Source organism: Nothobranchius furzeri, chromosome 14 (assembly GCF_043380555.1).
Source record: "Nothobranchius furzeri strain GRZ-AD chromosome 14, NfurGRZ-RIMD1, whole genome shotgun sequence".
NCBI classification, from domain to species: Eukaryota; Metazoa; Chordata; class Actinopteri; order Cyprinodontiformes; family Nothobranchiidae; genus Nothobranchius; species Nothobranchius furzeri.
The window spans coordinates 42,684,774-42,710,087 of record NC_091754.1 but is presented as its reverse complement, the minus strand read 5'-3'; the positions used below and the strand labels follow the sequence as shown (position 1 = coordinate 42,710,087).

General features: G+C 45.7%; 1 protein-coding gene across 1 annotated transcript; it reads right to left on the bottom strand.

Annotated features, from left to right (window-relative positions):
- Positions 1–1,719: 1,719 nt before the first annotated feature.
- drd4a (dopamine receptor D4a) lies at positions 1,720–23,863 on the bottom strand. The gene is made up of 4 exons (XM_015975612.3): positions 23,217–23,863; positions 19,240–19,352; positions 13,942–14,528; positions 1,720–6,016 (listed from the first exon to the last, which is right to left on the bottom strand). The coding sequence occupies exons 1-4, from the start codon at positions 23,442–23,444 to the stop codon at positions 5,811–5,813; spliced, it is 1,134 nt and encodes a 377-aa protein (XP_015831098.1). The 5' UTR covers positions 23,445–23,863; the 3' UTR covers positions 1,720–5,810.
- Positions 23,864–25,314: the final 1,451 nt, after the last annotated feature.

Genomic DNA, 25,314 nt, shown 5'->3' with positions numbered 1-25,314 from the left:
ATTATATTTCTGTACTTTATGTAGGATGATTGATCTTTGAATCGGAGGATTCTAGGGTTCTTTGCTTCTTTGGGGACCAGAAATACACTTCGTATTAATCCAGACAGAGTCAGGTATGTAGTTTATAAAATGAATGTAATTCTTTTACCTGTAGCATAATGGTTGTTGGCTCTTTTATGAAAGATGAACCATTCTACATAATAATCTGGAATATTAATTTTTACAAATTAATAACCAAATTTTATAGAGATAAGAAGACTCAAAGGTTGTTTTCATCGATAAACTGACGATCATATCCGTTTGTCTGTGTTTCAGTTCAATGAAAAGACAAGTTTAAAATTTGAGTTTTAATTCTTCAATTTAAACTAACGATAATGCTGCAGGATTTCATAATGTTATCCTTCTCAGCAGCAGCGCTGCAGGTGCTCTCCATGTCCAAAATGTGCGTAAGCCAGGTCCTTAGTCAACCTAAAGTTGCGCACATTTTTCCAATACGTTTTCTTTTTATAAATCCCACAGTTTGCATGGAAAGTTGCTTACGCAGTTTTCCGACCCCGTTTTGTGCGTAAGCAAGCTTGATAAATGAGGCCCTGGATGATTGTTTTCCATAAGATGTAGAAGCAGAGTGATTGTGACTGAGCATTTCTGTGGAGGCAGAAATGTCTCACCTCATGTTTGATTCAATAACACATACACGACCTAACTAAACTGAGTTGACCAGAATTGCATTGCATGTATGTTTGTGTCCACCAAACGTGTCCAACCAAGAAGCAGAGGGTTGGTTGATTGTGAAAGACGTGTAGTAGAAGGTAGATTGGACCAGGAATGAGAAAACTTGGCAAATAATAAGAGCCGATCATGATGCAAACATTTCACCGAGCATCACCTCTACTGCTGTGAATGCTGAGGCACCCATCAGGAAGTTTTTGGGTTTATTAAAATACAAAGTCAAGGTCTGTGTGCTGCTGCTGCTGAAAGTTGAAACACACAGAAAGAGCTCAAATAAAAAAGCGTCATAATGTGATGGCTAACCGACGTTTCTCTCAGTTGGTTCAGCTGATGGAAGAAATCCAGTTTTCTAAAATAAGTTTACCAGAAAAGTTTTAAACTGAACTCACTAACAACCGATTTTTTTCCAGTAAAACCGATTTATTGCAATTTGTCTTCATGTAGGAGATAACATTCATGTCACGGTCTGAGGTGAGTCACCCTTCTCTCAGCTCCGTCTGCTTCAGGTGGGCGGAGTGGAGGGAGCACACAGCTGATTTCACCATCATCAGCATGGGGGTATAAGAGGAGGCAGGAGACACCCCACACTCGCCTGACGATTGCTCCGTTTTGGTACTCAGAACGCCTTTTAACCTTCTTGTCTCTCGGTCTTCAGCTCAGACTCAGCTCAGATTGTTCTCTCTGGATTATCCTCTAGACCTTCAGCTCCTGACCATAAACTCAGCAGGAAGCTCCACCAGGCCACATCTCCTTCATTCAACCTCCCCGCTCACCCATTCACCGCTCAGGGCCACGTCAGCCCGGACCAGTGCTCCTCCCTCCTCTCCCTTTTCTCCTTCCCTCCTACTAAGTGAGGATCTCTTTCACTGTTCACGTTCCCCTCATCCAACCCAGTCTAGCCTCTCTGACGCCACCGCAGCTCCCAGCCCCTCTCTCACTGGACTTCCCGTTCCTGAGTTCTAGTTTATGTAAACAAAGACTTTTATCTTGTAACCTACCTGAGTCCGAGTTCGATTGTGCATGTCTTGGGTCAGAGCTCTCCCCCAGAACATGTCAGTTCATCTGAGGACAAGATGCTTGTTTTCAGTTCTGATCACACACGGCGAGGGGAACATGCCGAATAAAGAGCTGGGGGAAAGTTTTCCTAACCTTAGATCTTAAGATAGCGGTTATTAGTGATGGTGAACAATCTGTCGCAGGGTTGTTCCTCTTTTTAATGAAGTTCCCATTCACTTGTTGTTTGAATGCAGTGGGCTCTGTGTTTGGAGTCTTACTCATTATTATTCCTGGTATTCAGGCACCTCTCCTCTGATTGGCTAACACCAAATGTGACTGCACCACTGACCCTGTGTGCTTTGCAATGTTGATATTTTATCTCCATAAATTACACAAGCTTTTAGGAGTTCTGCTCTGTGGTAGAGTTGCTAATGCTAACGATTAGCTTCTATCAGCTACATTCTCTGCCCCAACATGCTAAACTGGATGCTCCTCGTGAGTCAACAATGGGCGAATCCATGAATGCAAATGTTCTGCGTGGTTTTCTCTGACCAGAGTGTTTCCTGTTTCTGTTAGCAGCTGATGGAGGAATAAAGTGTAGAAGACCATTTGGATTAGACCCCCTCAGCCCTGAAGGCAATACCAAGTCCTCTCTGATCCTTGCGTCCAGCCAGGATGACAATATCTGATCATGTAGTTTACATAATAAAACTAAGTTCAGCATTTTTAAACCATTTGCACACAAGATGAGCTTTATTTTGAAAAGATAAGTTTGAACATATAAAATTAACCACATGTTACAGATCACCTGAGCTGTTTGTTCTGTCTGACGCTCCGTCACAGAAAAGAATAACAAAAAAACATTAAAGCTGCAAGCAGCGTCGTTCGGCCCTCGCAGCTCCGCGCCGCTCCGGTCTGCCGTCGCACCAGTGCACGTCTGACAGAACAGAAACGTCAACCACCCCGACACCAGAAACCGCGAATGGCCTCCTAGTCTGCACCTCACCCTGACTCAGCATCCCCTCTGAGCTCACCATTAAATTGAATATTAAGATTACGGCGTTACGCCAGAATTCGCCATGGCATCAAAGCCCCTCCCTTTCTGGAAAGCTATCAGATCTGAATGGTCATTACAGCATCATGAAGACAGTGCATGACCTTAGGGTCATGTTGACTAAATTAGAGGGGACAAATATGGGCATTTCAGCATAAAAAATAAATTCCTGTAGTCAGGGGGCGGGGCTTAGGTGATGTCAGCTGTCCACATTGTCATTGTTTACAGATATGGTCAATGATCACACAGACAAAGTTCGAAAAAGATCTGATCATGCACATGGGAGTTATTAAGTCAAGTAAAGTAATGGCGAAAGGTCAACGTTTGAGGCTTAGCCACGCCCACACCTTTCAACTTTTGAAAAATCCGACGGTTGAATTTTTTCCCCTATGTCTTAAGAGTGTATTGCAGAAGTTTGAAGGTGATTGGTGAAAAGGGCGACGGAGCATCACTCTCCAAACAATGTGTGCGAAAACCACTAAATCACGTACTTGCACCAAAATGGCCGACTTCCTGTGCGACTTTACGCTTGGCTCCAAGAGACTTTTTTGTAGGTCCTGAGACCCCACATTAGTGTACCAAATTTCGTAATCCTCAGTCAAAGCATGGCTTGGGGCTGAAAGTTTTAATGGCTCTAGGGGGCGCTATTTAAGAATATAGGCCACGCCCACAAACTTCAGCTGTCTATTTCTCTTGGAGCTCAGACTAGGATCACTCACCAGAAGTTTCGTAGCAATATCACGATAACTGAAGAAATGAGACAAACGTATTTCCATGGCGTGATGGCGATTTTCGCCATGGTCCCAAAGCCCCGCCTTTTTTCAAAACCTGCCAGTACTGGAGACCAAGTAACCTCAACTTGTCTACTGCTGTTTGCCACAGAATCCTGGTGATTGGGTAAAAGGAGTCCAGTAGGGAGCTGTGAAAAAAAGAGTAGCGTGGCGACAGGTCAAAGTTTGAGGCTTAGCCACGCCCACACCTTTCAACTTTTGAAAAATCCGACGGTTAAATTTTTTCCCCTATGTCTTAAGGGTATATAGCAGAAGTTTGAAGGAGATTGGTGAAAAGGGCGACGGAGCATCACTCTCCAAACAACGTGTGCGAAAACCACTAAATCGCGTACTTGATCCAAAATGGCCGACTTCCTGTGCGACTTTGAACTTGACTCCAAGAGACTTTTTTGTAGGTCCTGAGACACCACATTAGTGTACCAAATTTCGTAATCCTCAGTCAAAGCATGGCTTGGGGCTAATAGTTTAAATGGTCCTAGGGGGCGCTATTTCAAAACATAGGCCACGCCCACAAAATTCAGCTGTCTATTTCTCTTGGAGCTCAGACTAGGATCACTCACCAGAAGTTTCGTAGCAATATCACGATAACTGAAGAAATGAGAGACAAACGTATTTCCATGGCGTGATGGCGATTTTCGCCATGGTCCCAAAGCCCCGCCTTTTTTCAAAACCTGCCAGTACTGGAGACCAAGTAACCTCAACTTGTCTACTGCTGTTTGCCACAGAATCCTGGTGATTGGGTAAAAGGAGTCCAGTAGGGAGCTGTGAAAAAAAGAGTAGCGTGGCGACAGGTCAAAGTTTGAGGCTTAGCCACGCCCACACCTTTCAACTTTTGAAAAATCCGACGGTTGAATTTTTTCCCCTATGTCTTAAGGGTATATAGCAGAAGTTTGAAGGAGATTGGTGAAAAGGGCGACGGAGCATCACTCTCCAAACAACGTGTGCGAAAACCACTAAATCGCGTACTTGATCCAAAATGGCCGACTTCCTGTGCGACTTTGAACTTGACTCCAAGAGACTTTTTTGTAGGTCCTGAGACACCACATTAGTGTACCAAATTTAGCATGGCTTGGGGCTAATAGTTTTAATGGTCCTAGGGGGCGCTATTTCAGAAAATAGGCCACGCCCACCAGATGTTCACATCAGATCTTTTGGGGGGCCGGACTAGGATCACTCACAAGAAGTTTCGTGACGATATCTTTGGAAATGACGAAATGGGAGGCAAACGTAAGGCCAAGGCGGTACGCCTGAATTCGCCGCGCCACCACAGCCCCGCCCTCTGCCGAAAACTCCCATAAAGTGACGCCAAGCAACCCCCACTTGTCTTGAGTTACCAGCTACAAATTTGTGGTGATTAAGTGAAATGGGGCAATTTGGGACCTTTCACAGTAAAACTTGATCTTTTTGGTCCTGAGGGGGCGGGGCTTGTGTGATGTCATCATCCGACCTTTCAATTTACTTTGTGGGTGGATGACGAATGACCACAGAAAGTTTGGTAACTCTATTCCATTCAGTTATGAAGTTATAGCAATTTAAATATTTTTGGCGAGTAGTCAAACTTCGAGGCCTGGCTCCGCCCCTTCAACATATACGAAAACTCAGAATCCTTATCTCATTTTGTTCGCCCATCCCTTCTGAGCAATTTTACACAATTTTTGAGACGATCGTGCGAAAAATGATCGAGCAATCCAATCAGAAACGGACCCTAAAAACGGCAAAAACGGCAAAAAATCGCCATTTCAACCCAAAATGGCCGACTTCCTGTTTGATATTGACCATGGTTGCAAGAGACTTTTCTGTGCGGACTGTTGAGTACTACAAGTGTACCAAATTTCATAACTGTACGATAAACTAAGCTTTATGGAGAGGGGTTTTTTTCACTTTGTAGGGGGCGCTGTTCAGCCATTTTCTTTGCGATTTTTTTGGGACCTTTAAAATATCAAATTTTTCACCAGGCCTGACAAGTGTGCAAAATATTGTGAGTTTTGGGGTATGTTAAGGTCCCCAAAAAGCTGTTCAAAGGGGGCACGGAATAACAAAAAATAATAATAATCAGAGCAAAAACAAGAGGCCTTCGCAGCGCTTTCGCTGCTCGGGCCTAATAAACAAACGCTGCTGTCATTAAATGTAGAAAAATAAAAACCTCAGAAAAGCCGAGCCCAACAGACTGAAGACCGCGAACCACCGGGCTCTCAGAAGTCCCCCGGTTGGATCCATGTCTCTGGATCCCTAACCCATTCCTAGGAGCAGCAGCTGTGCAGGACCTTTTTAAAGAAGTTCCTGAACTCTGTGTTAAAGATGGTGTAAATGACCGGGTTTAGAGCACTGTTGACGTATCCGAGCCAGGTCACGACACTCATCAGGGCCGGCGGGATGTGGCAGTCCTGGCACCGAGCCCGCAGTATGTGGAGAACAAAGAAGGGGGTCCAGCAGAAGAGAAAAGCACCTGCAGGAGGAGAGGAACAAGTGGGTCTTAAGCAGGTTTTTCCTCTTTGTATGACTCCAACAAAAATCTTTCACCAGGATAGCCACAAACACCAGGATGAGGGGTTAGGGTGGGGTCATGTGGCTGTTTCTCGTGTTTGTGACGTGATGGTTGAGCATGTCCTCTCTTCTATAAAAGATGTTTGAGTCTCCAATTGGGAGAAGGCCTAAAGGAAATCAGAGGACACCCTGGAGGGACTATGTCTCTCAGCTGGCCAGGGAACGCCTTCGGATTCCCCCAGAGAAGCTGGCCCAAGTGGCTGGGGAGAAGGAAGTCTAGACCTCCCTGCTTAGGCTGCTGCCCTCACGACCTGAAGCTGGATAAGCAGCCAACAATGGATGGAAGGATGGAGATTCCAGGATTCTGGACGAGGGAGTTACAGCTCCTTGCAGCTAACACTAAAAGAGTCAACATTTTCAGCTCCTTGTCTAGTCAAAGTGATGAGTCTAGTGTCCAGAGTGGTTGAATAAAAAAGTCAACAAGCAAGAGCTACCTGACATGTATGAACATGAACACGGAGCTGGTTCCTTCTAGCCTGGGAAGCCATCTTATGTCCTGTCCTGACCCACTGAAACAACCCAGTTGGGTGGGTGGGGGTGGGGGGGTCTCAGTACAACTGGCCAGCACTCGTACCCATCAGAGCAGCAGCGTGATGTATTCATCGCTACGCTAATCAGTTCATGGGGGAGTTGGCTGTACGTGTTGAAGAAAGGGACTTACTGGAAACAAAGGCCCTACATTTCCTGCAGTAACAAAACAAGTTCACCTATTTCCCTGTCAGTCCTTCTACGTTACCTACAAACATCAGTGGTGATGTCACAACAAGCAAAACCTGCTAGAGGCTTTAAAATGAAAAATTCAGCCAATCCAAACCCTAAAAGCTAGTGTTCGTTCCTGCAGGTGGTCTTTACCCCTTGTACTTTCAGGTAAGCAAATGAAACAGGTTCATGAGTATTACCTGCACACCTGTTTGACCAGGCTCTACATAATAATTGGATTGCAGATTATGATGCTTCTGGGATTAGCCACTCAGTTCCAAAGGGAAGCACTTGCACAGCTATTAATAGACTGACCCATTCTGAGAGAAGTGTGAGGGCCTTGGACAGGAATCAGAGGTGGCAGAGAGGAGCTCAGGTTCCTGCCATCACCTGTTACATCACACTTTATACCTCAGTAAGAGTTCCCATGGAGCATCAGGATAGTGGGAATTGTAAAATTGTAAAAATCCATTTAAACATGCGTTGCATTGATGAAGTTCTGGTTGTGGAACTGGTCCAGCTGGAGCTGTGTGGGTCCGACAAGGTGGGTGTCATTATGGTTCTAGGATGGTGTGAGAATACTGACAAATGCATCAAAATGTAGAGTCACTGCAGTTACAGCTGCAGTCTTTAGGGGTACGACTATCAGCTTTGCACACATAGAGACTGAAACAGTTGGATGGAGAGCGTCTGTGAACAGCAGTTGTCAGGTCCAACCTCAGATGCTCACTGGGATTTAGGTCTGGACTCTGACTGGGTCATTCTAACTCGTGAATATTTGATCTAAAGCGCCACACTGTAGCTCTTGCTGTGTGTTTAGGGCAACAGTTTTCTTCCAGGACTGTCCTGTCTTTAGCTCCATCCTGCTGAAGAAAAGCATCCCCACAGCCTGATGCTGCCTTATGTTGACTTATGTTTGTACAAAGTAAGAATAAGTTGAAAAGGCTCTTTAATTCTAGTTTTGAATTTTGAGCTGAACTATAACTGAGTCCAGCCGTGTGAGTTTATCTACTCGTGTTTATAGGAGTTAAAGCACATCCTGTTTAACAGCCAAGCCTGGTTTTATTTTGTTAGGTTGTGGGATAGACGGAGGAAATAACAAATATTATGATTTCTCACTTCTCATTTATTCCGATCCCCGTTAGCTGTAACTTGTACAGCTGGGTCGATGTCATTCAATACAACATTTTTACATGTATAATAATGCTCATTGAATATATACAACAAAATCAATAAAATACCCCCCCCCCCCCCCCCACACACACACACACACACACACACACACAATTATTCTCAGGTCATAGTCAGTCAGACATAATAAATCTCATTCATTTTCTTGGTATCATTTCCTAATCTCTCATTAAATGCTGTTTTAATTTGACCTTAAACTGATGTTTGATGTTAGCTGCATTAACAATGGGGCAAAGCATTCCAACCAGACATTGCTCTGTATACCAAAGTTCTTTTTCCATTATTTGTTTTAACTTTGGGTAGAATAAACCTACCTTCTGTAGCATGTCTAGTGGCATAGTTGTGTTCTTCAGAGCTAAAGCTGAGTCCCAGATAAAGTACTGTTGGTTGTTTATTTAAAATTACGTTCCTTGTCATTTTTAACAGGGATGCTGTGAATCTATCTATTACCTTTAGCCATAGCAATGTGTTATGCATCCAATTCACGTTAGTACTGAAAGTGCCCCAAAGTGATGGGTTGATTCAGAAATTATTTATGAAGTATGTGATGTGATGTATGGAATTTCCTATGTTGTACTTGTCAGTAAATGCAACGTATTGCATGGAGGGTTCATCCAAATCCAGCACCCTGAGACTGTACACTAGCCATAAGTAAGGATGCCAAGGACTAGTGAGTGTGAGAGCCACTGTCCAGGATGAAACATCCAAGATCCAGAAGTACATCAAGGACAAGGTCCCAACAGATGGCATTCTCAGTGAACGTCTCAGACAATGGATTTACCATCCCAAACCCCTACATGAGATGTACCACAGACAGATAACTGAAGAGGCTGATATCAAGAAATCCAACCAATAGCTAGAAAGAGCTGGTCTGAAGGACAGCACAGAGGCTCCCATCGTGGCTGCACATGAACAGGCCCTGAACCAGAGCAACAGAGGCCAAGATCTACCACACCAGACAAGTGTCACGATATGAGCAAGGAGGTGGTTAGGACCCAAAATGCAGATACCCAGGATGACACGAGGCAGGAGTGAAAATTAAGAAAAATCTTTTATTTAGGATGAACCAAAAATAAAATAAATCCAAAAGGCTGGAGACAAAAACCAAAAATATCCAAAGCTGAACTGGAGATCCAAAAACACTAGAAACTCAAGAGACACTGGAAGCACTGGAAACACTAGAGATAACACGGGAAGAGTATGACAGAAGCACAATGGACCGACACAGCACTGCAACAAGGACAGGGTTTTATACACAGACGAGGAGCAGGTGTGTGGGGAACTGGCACAGGTGAAAACAATAACCGGGAGGAGGAGCAGAAAGGAGCAGGGGAGGACACCAGACCTGACTGGGGAAGGACACACACACACACACACACACACACACACACACACACACACACACACACACACACACACACACACAACTGAAATAAAAGACCTATAGAAACTATGGTGGGGAGACTAAGATTCATGAAGAAAACCAGGAGGGAGCTGGGGACAAAAAGGGCTGGAGCTACAAGGACACAGAATGTGAAGGGACACCTGGAGGGGCTGGGGATGACCGAAGGAACACAGGACCTGGGAGGAATGATCTGGAGGGCTGCAAATAGGAGACACATGAAGAACACAAAGAGACACATAAATGAGACACAGACAAAGGACACATGAGGGCGCTAGGAGACACAAAAGGAGAACCTAGAAAGGGATGGAGAACACAAGGAGACACATGAGGGGAAAAGCAGACGCAGACCATGACAACAAGACCCAAGGCGTAGGCTAGAAGCCCCTGAGACAGTCCACCACATAACTGCAGGGTGTGAGTTTGTTACAAACCCTAGGTGTTTGGTGTTGTGGCAAGGGGTAACATAAAAGCTGATGCGGAAAAGGAGGGGTGAGAGTAAATAAAAGGGGTTTATTTTACAGATTTTAACCAAAAATCACAGTCCTCGACTGGAAAAATCCACATTCAGTCTAAACAAAACACACAACGGAGATAACTCAAAACAACGAACCGGAATTAACTATAAACCAAAACTCAACGGCTATCAATATTCTAAAGGGGTATTAACGAAAAGCGAGCTATAAAGCTGAAAACGACAACGAAAAAAGGCCTCACTGGGGCAGAATCAAAACGGGATCTCGGCACGAACAAACGATTACTAAATACGAATATCCACACTCTCGTCAATGCTACTCAATATCACACATGTTACACGAATCTAGCCGAGGAGAGAAAGACAGAGTTTTTAGGTCTGTGAATCTCTCACTGAGAAACGGAATCGGGAGTCTTTTTAAGAGCGTCTCATCAGCGATAGATTGTCCGCAGCTGGGGCAGAGTGGGCGGACCGAGGTGGAGGCCAGCCTGACGGAGGACCTGTCCAAGGTCCTGAACAGCAAGGAGGGAGCAGAACAGGGCCATTTAAGGTGCGGGAGCCCAGGATCCGTAACAGAGATGCTGGCAGGGAAAGCATAAATGGAAGTGGCTGGCATCATGCCCAGAAACATCTGAGCAGAGTATGGAGTGGAAGCCCCAAGGTCAAAGTGAGTAACACCCCCTACAGTGGAAGAAAACGAGAGAGCCAAACTCCTGTTGGGACTTACAGATCCAGTCTGACAAAATGGTGATGGTGGACCAACCGGACATTGTGGTGGTGGACAAACAACAGAGGACAGCTGTTGTGGTTGATGTGGCGATACCAAGTGATGCAACATCAGGAACACGAGAACTAGAGAAGTACCAGGGCCTCAAAGAAGAACTTGAGAACGCCTGGAGAGTGAAGACATCGGTGGTACCCGTGGTCATCGGGGCACTCGGGGCAGTGACCCCCAGACTGGAGGAGAGGCTAAAGCAGATCCTAGGAAAAACATCAGACATCTCAGTCCAGAAAAGTGCCGCTCTAGGAACAGCTAAGGTACTGCAGAACCCTCAAGCTCCCAGGCCTCTGGTAGAGGACCCTTGGAAAGATGAGACCACCCGCGGAGGTTGAGATGGAATTTTGTTTTAGCTCCATTAGCAGGCTAGAGGTGTGCGTTCATAAGCAAGAGGCGTGATAGGGAAAAAGTGTTTTTTGCTAACATTACTGCTTAAAATCTTTAAGTAAAAACACCTGTTGCTTCATTAAATGCAAGTGTTATTCTTTGCCAGCTTTCCCGTCTCAACAGGGAGGATAACGACCTTCCTCAGACCATGCTGTTCTGTGTTATCGGTTTATACTCCCATGGGAAATAAAATGTTAACTGAATGCACCTGGTTTCGTATGGGGGAGCTGTGACAATGTTTTTACTCCCTACGTTAAACAGCTTTTCACCTGATTCTCTACGTAGCAGTTTAGGAATGTGATGTGATGTGCTTTGTAAATAAAAACCCTCAGAGGACGAATGTTCTCTTAGACTGTGTGAACCAAGCTTATGGGTCTATATGATCATTGCTTCACCTTTCTCCCTTTGAAAAGTAAACTGAACAATATTGCTCTAATCTTCTGTCCTCTGTGCGTTTGACGTCTCATAAGGTGACCTGGTTTTAATACAAAATAACCCAACATTTTGGTGCCGTGACCAACCGCACAGAGCCAGCCGTGGGGGGCTTTCTCCGGGGAGCCGGCGTGGCGTGCCGCCTTTCTCAAAGCCCAGCGGACTGAATTGCTCCGCTAGCCGGCTGTTCTAGCTCCGCAGGACGTCTTCCGCCACGGCTCTCGTGCATTCGGTTTTCTGGGTGAAATCCAAGCGCACGGGGGTGGGGGGTGGGGGGGGGGGGGGTGGAGTACCCTTTTTTATATGCACCTTTTCATAACGTTATTTGGCAAGTGTGATTCTGTCCTGCTATTCAGGCTCGAAAGATGCTTCGAGCCCCGACGGGGAGTCGGGTATTGAGCCGGTTCTGGTTAAATACAGCGTGAAATAAATGTGAAATAAAAAAGCTGTACCAACTGCCACGCGGAACGGGCTGTAAACGAGACTGACTCGCGTTAGTCAGTCCTACCCCTAGGATTATAAAGTACACCAGCTCGGTGGTAAAAATACAGAATAAGCAGGACAAAAGGAAAAAGCCGCTACATTTGGATAGCGGTCACTAAATAAAAAGAGCTGCGTTAAAGCGGCCACTATATCCACGCGACACAGTGCTGGCAACCGCTGTGCTGACAAAGAACACAGAAATCACACTGTCGCTTTGATTATTAAACGTTTTTTAAGGTTCTGCGGAGGTACTGAAGTAAAATACCATCACCGCTATATTTGGCTCAAATGAAGGAAATCAAAATCAAAATTATAGTGTTTAATCACGAAAATATCAAATCATAATTGGACCATCTATTTTTCATGGTCTGTAGAAGCGAGTGGTTTGTGGTTTGGTGGTTTTGTTCATTGTGATCAAGCTGTTGATTGTGTTTACGCCATTGGTTTTTGTATTTGTCGCATTGTGGTTACGTTTGTGTGTTGTATGGCTGTGGGCTCTGTCTGGTTTCTGTGTGTGTGTGTGTGGGGGGGGGGGGGGGGGGGGCTCAGTGTCTGTGTGTGTGTCAGGAGGTGCCTGGTGAAGTTTCTGTGTGTGTGTGTGTGTGTGTGTGTGTGTGTGAGGAGGGAAAAAGCCGGTCTTCCGGTGCTTCAATGTTCTCTGAAAAGATGACTGTGATTTTTTGCCTTCGCCACCAGCCTGATTCTATTTTTAATACTGTTCATTTTAGAGTTTACCGGTGTCCTTCCAGATTTCTTCACAAAACCAGTGAACGCAACTTTATAAATAATGGGCAACTCAGCGTCAGTTGATAAACGAGAGATGGAATTAAAGCCCCTCACATCATCTCCACCCCCGCCTTTCCAGGGCACACAGACTCTCGCTCAACCTCCAGAACCTTCAGCCCCGGTTGAAGAAGAACTGATTGTTAAACCAGAAATAACCGTAGGAACTGTGTATTACCATCAGGGTTACACAAAGGGAAGTTTTAAGCCCCGAGGGAGCAGCCGCAGCTCCCAGAGAGAGTGGACACCACAAAACTACTCCCAACCTCCCACTTGTTGGGCTTGCGGTGGCTGGGGCCACTTTTCACGTGTCTGCCCCTCTAATCCGCATGTCCATGGTAGAGGACGAGTGAACCAATGAGGTTATAATAGAGGTAAAGGCTCCAAAAGACCAGAAAACCAACCTAGCCGTGTGCATATCAATCCCCAGCCTGATCACTCCCGTTTCAGCCAGGAATCAAGAGACACAGCCGGCCCAAAACGAGAGCTATCCCAAACAAATGGTTACTACTGAGCTAGTAAGGTCTTATTAATTGGGGCCTGAAAGTTAAAGCTACAAAACAACAATGAAAAATATAATTTGAATAGGTTCTCCAAACTGTGATTTATTTGTTTTGCTATCGAGCACAGCTGTTGATTGTTTTCTCTTTATCTGAGTCTCTCCGTGTGGGTTTCTGAAAATCCAACCATTTTCTTTCTGTCTTGGTCGCTATTCACCGAGGTGCACATGTAGAAAATTATTCTGAAAACTGCTAAATGTTGCCCATCAATACTTGTTGTGATTTGTTTCGTTTATACAAAGATGAATGAGAATAATTCGTGAAAGGGCTGCAGAACCCAATGGTTTTGATGTACCCGATCTGATCGAAATCCCCTTATCTAGACTTTGAATGATGATTTTTATTTTTACATTTTATATGGAATAATTCTTGGGATGAAATTATCAGGATTGGGATTACCATCAACCACAAGGCGTTTTTTTTCCTGGCCATAAACACAGGAGTGATAAGAACGCCTGACATTTGTCAGCCACTGGATGGTATTGTCACTCCGGATTGTAGCTTAAACTAATGTTGGGACCCTCCCTCGAACGATGGAGGAGCTGTGTTGGGCCAGCTGCTGCAGTAGAAACACAGAGTAGACACAACGTCCTATTTCATGACTCAGTGGATTTGTTTCTACAAGACAGAAACTCACCAACAACAACAGGAAGCACCTTCATAGCCTTCCTCTCACGACTGTTGATCTTAGCCCTTTTCCGTTTGTGAGGATCTGGGTTGAACTTGATCTCTGCAAAGCTCACCGTTGGCACAAGGCTGGCCCTGCACTCTGACTGCTGAGGCTGGTCCGTTAACGGGACAGTGGACGGCTCATCTGGTACATCTGATTGTTCCCTCTCTATGATGGGCGGCAGTGGGGGTGGCAGTGAGGCCAGAGGAGGCAGGGAGGCTGCAGCCTCTTGCAGCTTGCGACAGGCCTGGATGCTGCTCCTCAGTTTGGCTTTGCGGGCCTCCTCCCAGTGGTGCAGTCCACGAAACATCCCACAGTACAGCAGCAGCATAATGGGACAGGGGATGAAGAAGGAGCACACAGAGGAATAGAGGACGTAATCGTCATTTTCCAGTTTACACTCGCTGGGATCACGACCAGGCACGTCATTGATGCCAAACATGATGGGCGAGGCTACAGCGAGAGCCAGTATCCAGGTGGCTGCCAGCAGAACCATCTGACGGAGGTCCACGTGCTTCCTGTTGTAGTTGAGAGGAATCAACACAGCAATGAACCTGCAGCAGGTGAGAGAGACGGGACACGAGCCCCTGAAAGTCACTGAACCACCATTATTCTATTTCAAAATCGATACTATAAACATACAAAATGAAAATAAAAAGATAGGAAGGATAAAACATCCTCGACACATCATAATATCTCATCATAACTGGAAAGATCACTCCACCTCACGGCTACCTCCAGCTCCCACACTGAGGAAGGGACACGCTTCCAACTGAGGCCCAATCCAAACACTCGCACTTCCACACTTACGTGCTTCACTTATGCTATTTGGTGAAGGGTATTACCCACAATCCATTACTGCTGGAAAACAGGTGCAGATGCTCCCGGTCACAATTTAGCAATTAATTGCACACTTGTGCACCACACACTCGAAGCCTTACAGCGCACCTGCGTAGGGCGCACTAGCATAGGGCGCACCTGCGTAGGGCGCACCTGTGTAGGGCGTACCTGCGTAGGGAACACCTGCATAGGGCGCACCTGTGTAGGGCGCACCTGCGTAGTGTGCACCTGCGTAGGGAACACCTGCGTAGGGTGCACCTGCGTAGGGAACACCTGTGTAGGGCGCACCTGTGTAGTGTGCACCTGCGTAAGGCGCACCTGCGTAAGGAACACCTGTGTAAGGCGCACCTGCGTAGGGAACACCTGTGTAGGGCGCACCTGTGTAGGGCGCACCTGTGTAGGGCGCACTTGCGTAGTGTGCACCTGTGTAGGGCGCACCTGCGTAAGGGACACCTGTGTAAGGCGCACCTGCGTAGGGAACACCTGTGTAGGGCGCACCTGTGTAGGGCGCACCTGCCTAGTGTGCACCTGCGTAAGGCGCACCTGCGTAGGAAACACCTGTGTAGGGCGCACCTGCGTAAGGCGCACCTGTGTAGGGCGCACCTGCGTAGTGTGACCCTGTGTAGGGCGCACCTGCGTAGGGAACACCTGTGTAAGGCGCACCTGCGTAGGGAACACCTGTGTAGGGCGCACCTGCGTAAGGCGCACCTGTGTAGGATGCACCTGCGCAGGGAACACCTGCGTACGGTGCAGTGCGAGCATTGGGATTGGGCCTGAGGCTTTTGTTTTCCTTAAAAGATTCTCACATGTTCCATCTTTTAGTTCTTTTTAAAACACAGAAAGGTTTTATTTACCTGCAACTTTTCATTTGCGGCTGCAAACTTCGTCAGGCTGTGTTTTAAAAAGAACTAAAAGATGGAATTAGAATTTCAACACGGCAAGAACACACCAAAGAAGATTCCCACATGTGCCTCACATTCAGCTTTACAAAACTAACAATGAACTCTGAACCAACCAACACCTTTATTAGAAATGTTTAGTGTTAGATTCATGTGTGAGTGAACTCCGCGGAGCCTCGTAGCGTACTTCTGTCACAAACAAGCACCAACAGGTCCGTTTTCTCAGACAACCAGCAGACTTCCCACTCCAGCTCTCTGGAGCCCTGAAAGACATGTTTGCTGCTGAGTCTCCTGAATTATTCAGACTCTGTCCTCCACTTATGCTAATGGCTGCTTTAAAAAAAGCTTCAGATCACCATCATCATTCCACTTTAGCCTGGTTGCTCTCCATCCAAATCACATCTGCTGGAGACGTCTGTGTGATTGGAGAGGCAGCGCAGGTTGAGCCAGCCTAGAGTTTAGATCTCAGTGAGTTAGGGTTAAGGGTTAAGGGTTAGGTACAGCCGATGGGCTGACCCTTCTGTCCTTCTCCGTTTAGAAGTAAAAACACAAACATCAAAGTATTTCCACATCAGTAAGCTAACTGTGATGAATGTCTGACTCTGATGGATGAGGTTTATTGTCTTGGTGACAAATTGCTCAGATTTACAATAATAATAATAATAATAATAATAATAATAATACATTGAACTTATATAGCGCTTTTCTAGACACCCAAAGACGCTTTCACACACTCTCGCATTCACACACTGCTAGTGATGGTAAGCTACTTGTAGCCACAGCCGCCCTGGGGTGGTCTGACAGAAGTGAAGCTGCCATTTGGCGCCGTCAGCCCCTCTGACCACCACTAACACAGGCAAGTTGGGTGAAGTGTATTGCCCAAGGGCACAACAGCAGGATACCCCTGGCAGGAGCTGGAATCGGACCCATGACCCTCCGATCATGAGGCAACCCGCTCTACCACCTGAGCTACTGCACAATGTTCTTGAACGACCCAGACATGAGGTCGATTCAAACGAGTCCCTAAGTGAACTTTGATCTCCGGGTTTTACCTGAGAGGTTTCTGCAGGAAGACCTTCATCTGGATGACCTAAAGCTTTGGTACCAAGTTCTGTGACTGCCGGGGCTCTGGCAGGGTTTAACTGTGTGGTTCGGGCTCAAATACCACCGCTACCGAACAGGTTACAGCCTTTCCTGATGGTCTAGTTTAGATTACAGCCTCAGTGACTGGACATGCTGCCATACCTAAGCCAGATACCCGTGACTGATGCTGCAGGTTTTGGGCAGCTCTGTTCTGTTCTGGAGCATCCACAGGGTCGTGTCCTACATCATGTAAACAACGGCGACTCAGAACATTTATTGGTCAAACTTTGACATTTTCTCTAGCTTAACAGAGATAAACAAAAAATATTGACAATGGTGCAAAAGTTCATTAAAGTCAGTAATTCAACTTAAAAAGGAAAACTAATAGATGAGTCGGATTGATTCCAGGTAAATCCAGATGTTTGAGCCGTAATAGTTATCATCGCTGATGAAAAACACACATTCAAAAACTCAATCAGAAAATTGTGAAAAGGTTCGATACTCTAGACTCAAAGTGTCACACTCTGATCAGGTAATGAATCCTGAACACCTGCAGAGGTTCCTGAGCCATTAGATGGTCTCTCAGTCTCAAATGGATTACTGACATTAATGGACTTTTGCACCAGATTCCCATTTTCCTGTTTCACCTGTAATCTATCTTTTTTTTCCCAATAAAATGTCATTGCAACCATTAAACGGATTAGGTGAGACCTGCCGGGGCAGCAGTAGCTTCAGAGGTAGAACAATCGGAAGGCTGCAGCTCGATCCCGGCTCCCGACAGAGGATGTCTATAGCAGCCTCGCCTCTGTCAGGGCGCCCCGGGGCAGCTCCAGCCATTGTTGTGTTGGCTAATGCTAATTAGCTGTGGCGGCCATCTTTTGACACAGCTGCTGCTGAGGTGAGTGGGAGCTGTGTGTTCCAGTAAGACAGGATGTTTGTACTTCACTGGCTCAGTGGGATGGTTTACACACAGATATCTTATCCATTCCCACTACGACACACTAAGCCACCATATTAGTATTTATTTATTGATCTTTTTGGCTCTGCTGCACATTTTAACCCAAATCACATCAAAAATGTCCGTCTATATCAGCCGTAACGTTTAACAGATGCCTTGTTTCCTCTGAAGACACCTTGAGGTGACTCTTACCTTTGTTACACCTTCACCACCTCAATGCTGGATCCATGCAGCTTCACTTGTCACCATTTTCCAGTTGGTTTAAAAAACTGCGACCAGTCCACCACCAACACCTGTATCACTAAACTGGTTTCCTGTTGGGTAAAATATCCTTCTGATGGTCTTGAATGGTCTAGCTCCAGCCTATCTGACCTGCTGAACTCGTGTGGCCCTGGCTACACTTTAGGTAATTGGATAGATGGCCTTTAACGGATTTGTCTCCTGGGCTGAACGAGTCACATCACCCACAGCTCTGAAATGATGGAACAAGTCATTTCATCTATTCAGTTTGTCCTTCACGCTGCTAAGGGTTCACCTTTAATAACAAACTAAAATAAAACATAGAATAGAGCCTGGCACCCCCTTTATTCTGGTGTCACGCAACCATCGTACCCCATCCTAAGCCAAGCTGCCTCGGAGAACCTGCAGGATGACATCTGAGCTGGCTCTACACGTGTTCCACTGGGGAGAGGTTTGGGGACCAGACTGGCTGTGAACCTTAGAGACACGTGTCGTGTACCAGGATGGTGTCCCAGGAGACACAAGTTCTGCTCTGGGTTCTGCTTTAATGACAGACCAAGAAACATTTAACCTGAAACTACTCCCAGTGGTTGTATGGTTATTGTTTTCTTTATGACTCAAACCTGCAACAACCATGGATCACCTTGTCCCTAACCAACACATTCTCACACCCAAGGCGTCAAAATGTGATGCATGTGACCAAGCCTCAATATATGACGATTTGGGATGCCCTAGAACATTAGGAGATGACGATCAGGGACACTGTGGTTCACGTGGCTCCGCTGGCGTCACTATTTGACGCGCGCGGTCACACGGACATTATTCTACTATTTAACCTTCCCCTCACCCCAATCCTAACCTTAAGGTTCATAAACTGTGACCTTAAGGTTAGGATTGGGGTGAGGGGAAGGTTAAGTAGTTCACAAGTAGTTCTAATGTCTGTCTCACCACCGGCGTCAGACACCAATGTTCTGGGACGCTGCGTCAGCAGTTTGTCCCTGATCGTCATCTCCTGACGCGCTAGGGCATCCCAAATCGTCATATATTGAGGCTTGGTCACATGCGTCATATTTTGACGCATTGGGTGTGAGAATGTGTTGCCCTAACACACACACACACACACACACACACACACACACACACACACACACACACACACACACACACACACACACACACACACACCTATGGTCACATCCCCAGTGGGTTTATCCTCTGATACACCTGTAGAGGTTGAGCGCTGACCTGTCGACGCTGATGGCACAGAGGTTAAAGATGGAGGCTGTGCACAGCATCACATCCATGGTCATCAACCCGTCACAGATGGTGGTGCTGAGGGTCCACACACCGTCCTGGAACTGGAAGACAGAAACATGTCTACAATGTTCACTCCAACTGAAAGCCCCAGCAGAAGAAGCTCATTTTTCTGTGTGAAACTGGAATGTAGAATTACAAATTCTGAGTTAAACTTGAATGAAATCCCCACTGATAGGAAGGGTCGTGTTCCTTCATATTTGTTCAGAATTTAAAAGATGTTGTTTAATGAATAAAACAAAAGAAAATGTTAAAACACAAGTGTGAGATGCACTAAAGTCGAGTGGTGATCAGAATCAGCCAGATCTCAGCATGATCAAACGACTCGATCAGAAACTCAAAATTCCTGCTCACGTCTCAGTCTGTGAACACACCAAGCAGCAATAAACATCCCACATGTTTTCCTGGTTGTTGAACAACAACAGCAAAAAGTGTTTTTCTCTTCAAATGTTTTCACTTCAACAAACAATAAGGATCTTCCTTATTTGTTTTCTGAGCAGCTCAGAGAAATCAGAAACCAGTATCAGCCCGTAAAGCTGCTACAGCAAATTTGGAAAACAGGAAATGACTTCTGGGTCGCTCCTGTCTACTGGCTTTGTTCTTTGTTTTGCCGCCAGTGTCCAATTACAAATGCCGGCGCTGTTGTTTGTTTCCTTCTATTCATGGTGAGATTGAACTTCCCACTGGCTTGAACTTTTGACCCCAGATGAAAGCGACCTAAAGAGCAATGTTGAGGTTGTGTTTGGCTGTTGTCCCCTGAGCTCTGTGAGACAAAGACCAGCTGGCTTACTCTGGGTTTTATTGATGATGAGGCCCTTTTCTGCCTCCAACAGTTGGCTCTCTCTGAGGTCAACAAGGGATAAAACACACTGATTTATGACAGCGAGTTTCAAACGTGTGTGTGTCAGTTCCACCTCCTGTCACACGAGGGCAGGAGTTTTAGAGTTCACACAAGCATTTTTACTCCATTATTTAAAAGTGGATGTATAGAGTTCCGGACGTCACGTGACTCTCAGAGAGTAGACACCATGTTGGCAGTCAACAAAGGTAAACAAAATGAACGGGATCGGCTTGGATTTTACTTCGTCGGAGTTTACTTCACACTTTAAAACCGAAGAAATCGTTTTATATAGTCAGAAATTAAATAGACTAAACATCGACCCTTACCGTGCCCCTGGGATACTTTTTAAAAACGCCAGAAGCTATCGGAGCGGACTTCTTACCAGACCTGGCCAGGGAACGCCTCAGGATTCCCCCGGAGGAGCTGGCCCAAGTGGCTGGGGAGAGGGAAGTCTGGGCCTCTCGACGCAACTGCCCCCGCAACCCGACTCCGGATACGCGGATGAAAATGGATGGATGGATGGATGGATGGACAAATAACAGATTTACACGTAAGTAGTTTAAATAGAGTGCTGTGCTGTTTGAATGTATAAACCGAACACCAAGAGTAATCACTACAGTAGTCTGATTTTTTTCCGTGAATAAAATAAAAATGTCAGGCAGGAGCGTCTCAGGATCTGTCTGAGATCTGTCTCGGTGAGACATATAATAGCAATCCAAAGTGCTTTTTATGTGTGATCTGGCAATTAATCAACCATTGCTTAAAAATGAAATACAGCTTAGCCGGTTAATTGCTGTGATCATGAAACACGTAAACGGCAGCACGCAGAAACACGAGGAAACGTTTTACGTGATGTTTACTTGTTGCTATGAGTAATAAGACAGAAAAAGCCACGCCAAAATAAGTTTAGGAAGGCCACTAAGAATCGTAATAAAAGCATTTAAAATAAATATCATACACAGTTGAGGAATCGTTGGTTTAAGTACCTGATATGAAGCGGTCGCTGCATAAGTGAAAACCTTTACTCTCGGGATCCCACAGTTTCATTTTAGCCCGGTCACTAGTGCGTTTTATTACAATGATCCAACGTTTGCGGTGCTCCAGGTCTTGGGGAATCCTGTAGATGGCTCATTCCTCATGTCGTCCACGACTGTTCTGCATCCTGGGGCACAACAGGAATCTACCATATTTCCCGTTTGAGTTTCTGACAATAACAAATAGTCCAGCTGCCGGCTTCTGCATGCCAATATGGCGCCGTTTCGATTTGAACTGTTGCATGCCGGGAGAAGTGACGTCAACTCCCGGAGCTCCATGGATTCATGTATGCTGGATCTGCCCCCGCTCTTCCTTGGAGGCATTTCTAACAGAAACACACAAGTTCCCACAACACCGGAGGAGAAACTGGCAGCTTTTATCTTTAATAATGAAGTTATGTCTGCCTTTGAATGAAAATGGAAAAATTATGTAGTTAATAAATGGGAGCAAACTTAAATAATTAAAACACCTTCAGACATAACGTGTGCATGCACCTATAAATAATCCTCCACAGCCTCTCCCTCTGATCAGTGTGGTCACCTTTGCAACAAGTTTCAGCTCAAAGTTGTTTGATATGAAACGTGTTTTTCTGACTCACTTTAAATTGGCTGTAAAAGATGTTTTCAAGAGGAAATAAAGTAAAAGCTCATAAATGATCCCTGACATGCGGTGTTCCTCAGAGGTCACTTAGCTGTGAAAAAACATGATGTGCAGCAAAATGATTGGAGTGTAAGGCTGCGGTTAAGTCATGGATGTCTGCAAACTTTCTGTATTTCAAAGAAACCAAAACTGAGGTTTTACAAATTGGCCCTAGACACGAGGTGTAAGGATTTGGGCCGTTAACCCAGTTTATTAAGCCCACCGTCTCTAATCTTGTGTGAAAATGGATTTCTGTTATGATAAACATAAGCTCGTGGTGAGTGCTAGCTCTTTTCATACAGACACACTCACACACACACACACACACACACACACGCGCACACACACACACACACACACACACACACACACACACACATGCACACACTCACACACATACAAACAAACACACACACACACACACACACGCACACACACGCACACACACACACACACGCACACACACGCACACACATGCACACACTCACACACATACAAACAAACACACACACACACACACACACGCACACACACGCACACACACACACACACGCACACACACGCACACACACACACACACACACACACACACACACACACACACACAAATGCACACACACACACACACAAACACACATGCACACACTCACACACATACAAACAAACACACACACATGCACACACACACACACACACAAGCAAGCACACACACACTCAAACACACATGCACACACTCACACACATACAAACAAACACACACACACATGCACATACACACATACACACTCACACACACACACACACAGCTCATATGAAACAAATGATGCAGTTCTTCAGTTGAATATCTAATTAAGTTCTGATCCCATGAACTGAATTATATTAAACTGAATAAAGTAGGACTGATTATATTTATAACTCAGACCTCCTGCAGCTGCAGATTGTTGATCATCTCAGCGTAACTATTCTGTGTTTGTGCCTCTTAAAGATCTTTATGTCATTAAAGTCTCAGAGCAGCAAACACAGAGTGAACACATTATGCACCTTTCAAATATAATTTCATCTATTTAGGGGAACAATGAACTAGCATGTGAAAAGTAATCACCTCCTTGCTGTGAGTAACCACATTATACCTTTAACTCTGGTTGGCTCCAGTAGCCATTTAGATCTGAGACCTGTAGAAGGGCGTTAAACTCAGCATCAGCATCCTGATGAGGCTTCTACAGACAGTTGGGTCAGGCATGGTCTGCTGCTTCTGGACCCGGAACCATGAATTCTGCTCTAGCACGTCCTGAAGGAGAACATCTGACCTTTGACCTTAAAGATGCATGCTGGTCTCGCAGCTTTGTGCCACCCTCTGATCAACCCTGACCCAGACGGAACCGTGCGGTCTCACCTCGGAGTAAACGAAGAGAGGAAGAACCAGCACCGCCAGCATCAGGTCCGCCACCGCCAGACTCACGATGAAGTAGTTGGTGGTGGTCTTCAGCGCCTTCTCTGTCAGCACACTGAGACACACCAGCACGTTCCCGCAGGTGATCACCACGATCAGAAGCACACCGAACAGCAGCGCCGGCACGTTGCGTCCTGCCGCCTCCGCCTCCGCGCTCACGTTGACCGACATCTCCGCCGCGGCTCCGCCGTCGCTCCGTCCCGGTCCGGGCCACAGCACCGCGGCCAGCGGGCTCTCATGAATGCTGGTCCGGACTGCGGGACCCAGGGTGAGGTCTCATGATGTCTCAGAGACTTGAAGCAGACTTCAATCTGCGCGCGGCGCTGCGCAATAACGCAAAATCGGTCCAGCCGGACGGACGCGCGCACTTTAACTTTATTCTACAAAGTAATGAAAACGAAAAGCGATTGGTCTATTTCATTATCCTTGTGCTCAGGTCATGTTTCATCCTGGAAAGTTACAGATTCAACTCAACCCGCGACGTGTTTACCTGTCCTCCGGAGGCCACCGGAGACAAATTAACCGATTAAATCCGATTAGCTGCTGCGCTTTACGGCGTCCTTCACCCCCTGAGCTCCGGGAGACAGTCCATCTGCGAGTGCGTGCGTGCGCGCGCGCGTGTCTCTGTGTGTGCTGAACGCTGATGAGGTGCTGAATGTAAAGTTATTTATTTCATTGTCAAGATTTCTCTTCGTGAATAAAAACAATATGTTTATTTTCCAACCATATTTCCTCAGAAACGACAAGATCTAAAAATCTGAACTCAAACAAAAAATATGTAAAAAAAATTTCGGAGTCAAACAATAAGTTAAAGCCATCATCAGGTTTGTACAAGGTTACATTTAAAGGTTCAAATTTGTACAAATGTCACAAATATTTTAGCTAATTGGAGGAAATAACCCAAATAACTATGTTATAAACACCCTAATAATCCAGACCCAACAGTCTCCGCCCACCAAGAGGTCACCTCTAGACCTGATGGGGACTTTTGGATGCTCCTGAGTTTGCTTCAGGATCCAACAGATGCTCCTTCCTCCTCCTCCTCCATCACTGCCCAGCCAGACCTTCCTGCATGGGCACAAAACTGAAGGAGTCGGAAAAGAAACATCCAGACAGAATTTTTATTTATTGTTGTTTGAATCATTAATTAGTTTTTTTTTTTTTTGCTATCCACATTCTGATGGACCATGATCAGTTGTGCCAAAAACTGTTTTCTGTACAAATTCTGCTTAGTCTGTCAGAGACCAGAGGCAGAACAGAAGAGCCACTCTAGTCTGGTGGCTGTTGTTTCACTGCAAAAAGGTTGCAGGTTTAAATCCCAGCTGCAGCCACCCAGCAAGAACATATGCTTTCATCTGACTGACCAGAAAATGCATGTTAGGTTAAAGGTGCATCATGTAGAAATGAAGTAAAAATGACATCCTGTGGTAAAACGTGGTTACTGCAGCCACTTTAAATAACTGTAGATTTTTGACGTACCACAGGTCAAAATTTTCGTCAACATGACCAGAAGGTAACCTTTAACTGGCAGACACACACACACACACACACACACACACACACACACACACACACACACACACACACACACACACACACATCATCTGTCAAACATTCTCATTCACACAAAGATGTAACCATATTCATATCTGAAGGAAGGAGTGACTCCTGAGGTATGTTTGGTAAAGCCCTCAAACGTGTCAAATTCTGATTTGACACGTTTATAAATAAGGCAGGTGATAAAACAGAATTGTTTCCGGAGCTAAATCAGTTTCTAGCTGACTCCCGATCCGGCCAAATCGCTGAAAAAAGCATTTTTAAACCATCCTTCTTTTGACCTCAGGTCAAAGCCTCTCCATAACGTTGCGAGAACAGCCCTTTTAAGAGCCACCAAACAGCCTTATGTGTCGACACACGGGAGGCGACATCACCTCTCCTCCATTCATTTTCAATGAGACATGCGCGACAAAGCGATAATCGCGGGTCTCTCTCCTACTAAGCGAAACGCGAAAAACGTGCGTGTGAAATTTTGCGCTCATGC

Excerpts from the sequence above, each read along its gene's own strand:
- drd4a (XM_015975612.3), bottom strand. The coding sequence starts at position 23,444 with ATGTCGGTCAACGTGAGCGCGGAGGCGGAGGCGGCAGGACGCAACGTG. Across the intron at positions 19,353-23,216 it reads CTCTCTTCGTTTACTCCGAG|TTCCAGGACGGTGTGTGGAC; the intron begins GTGAGACCGCAC and ends TCTGTCTTCCAG. Across the intron at positions 14,529-19,239 it reads TGTGCCATCAGCGTCGACAG|GTTCATTGCTGTGTTGATTC; the intron begins GTCAGCGCTCAA and ends CACCTGCTGCAG.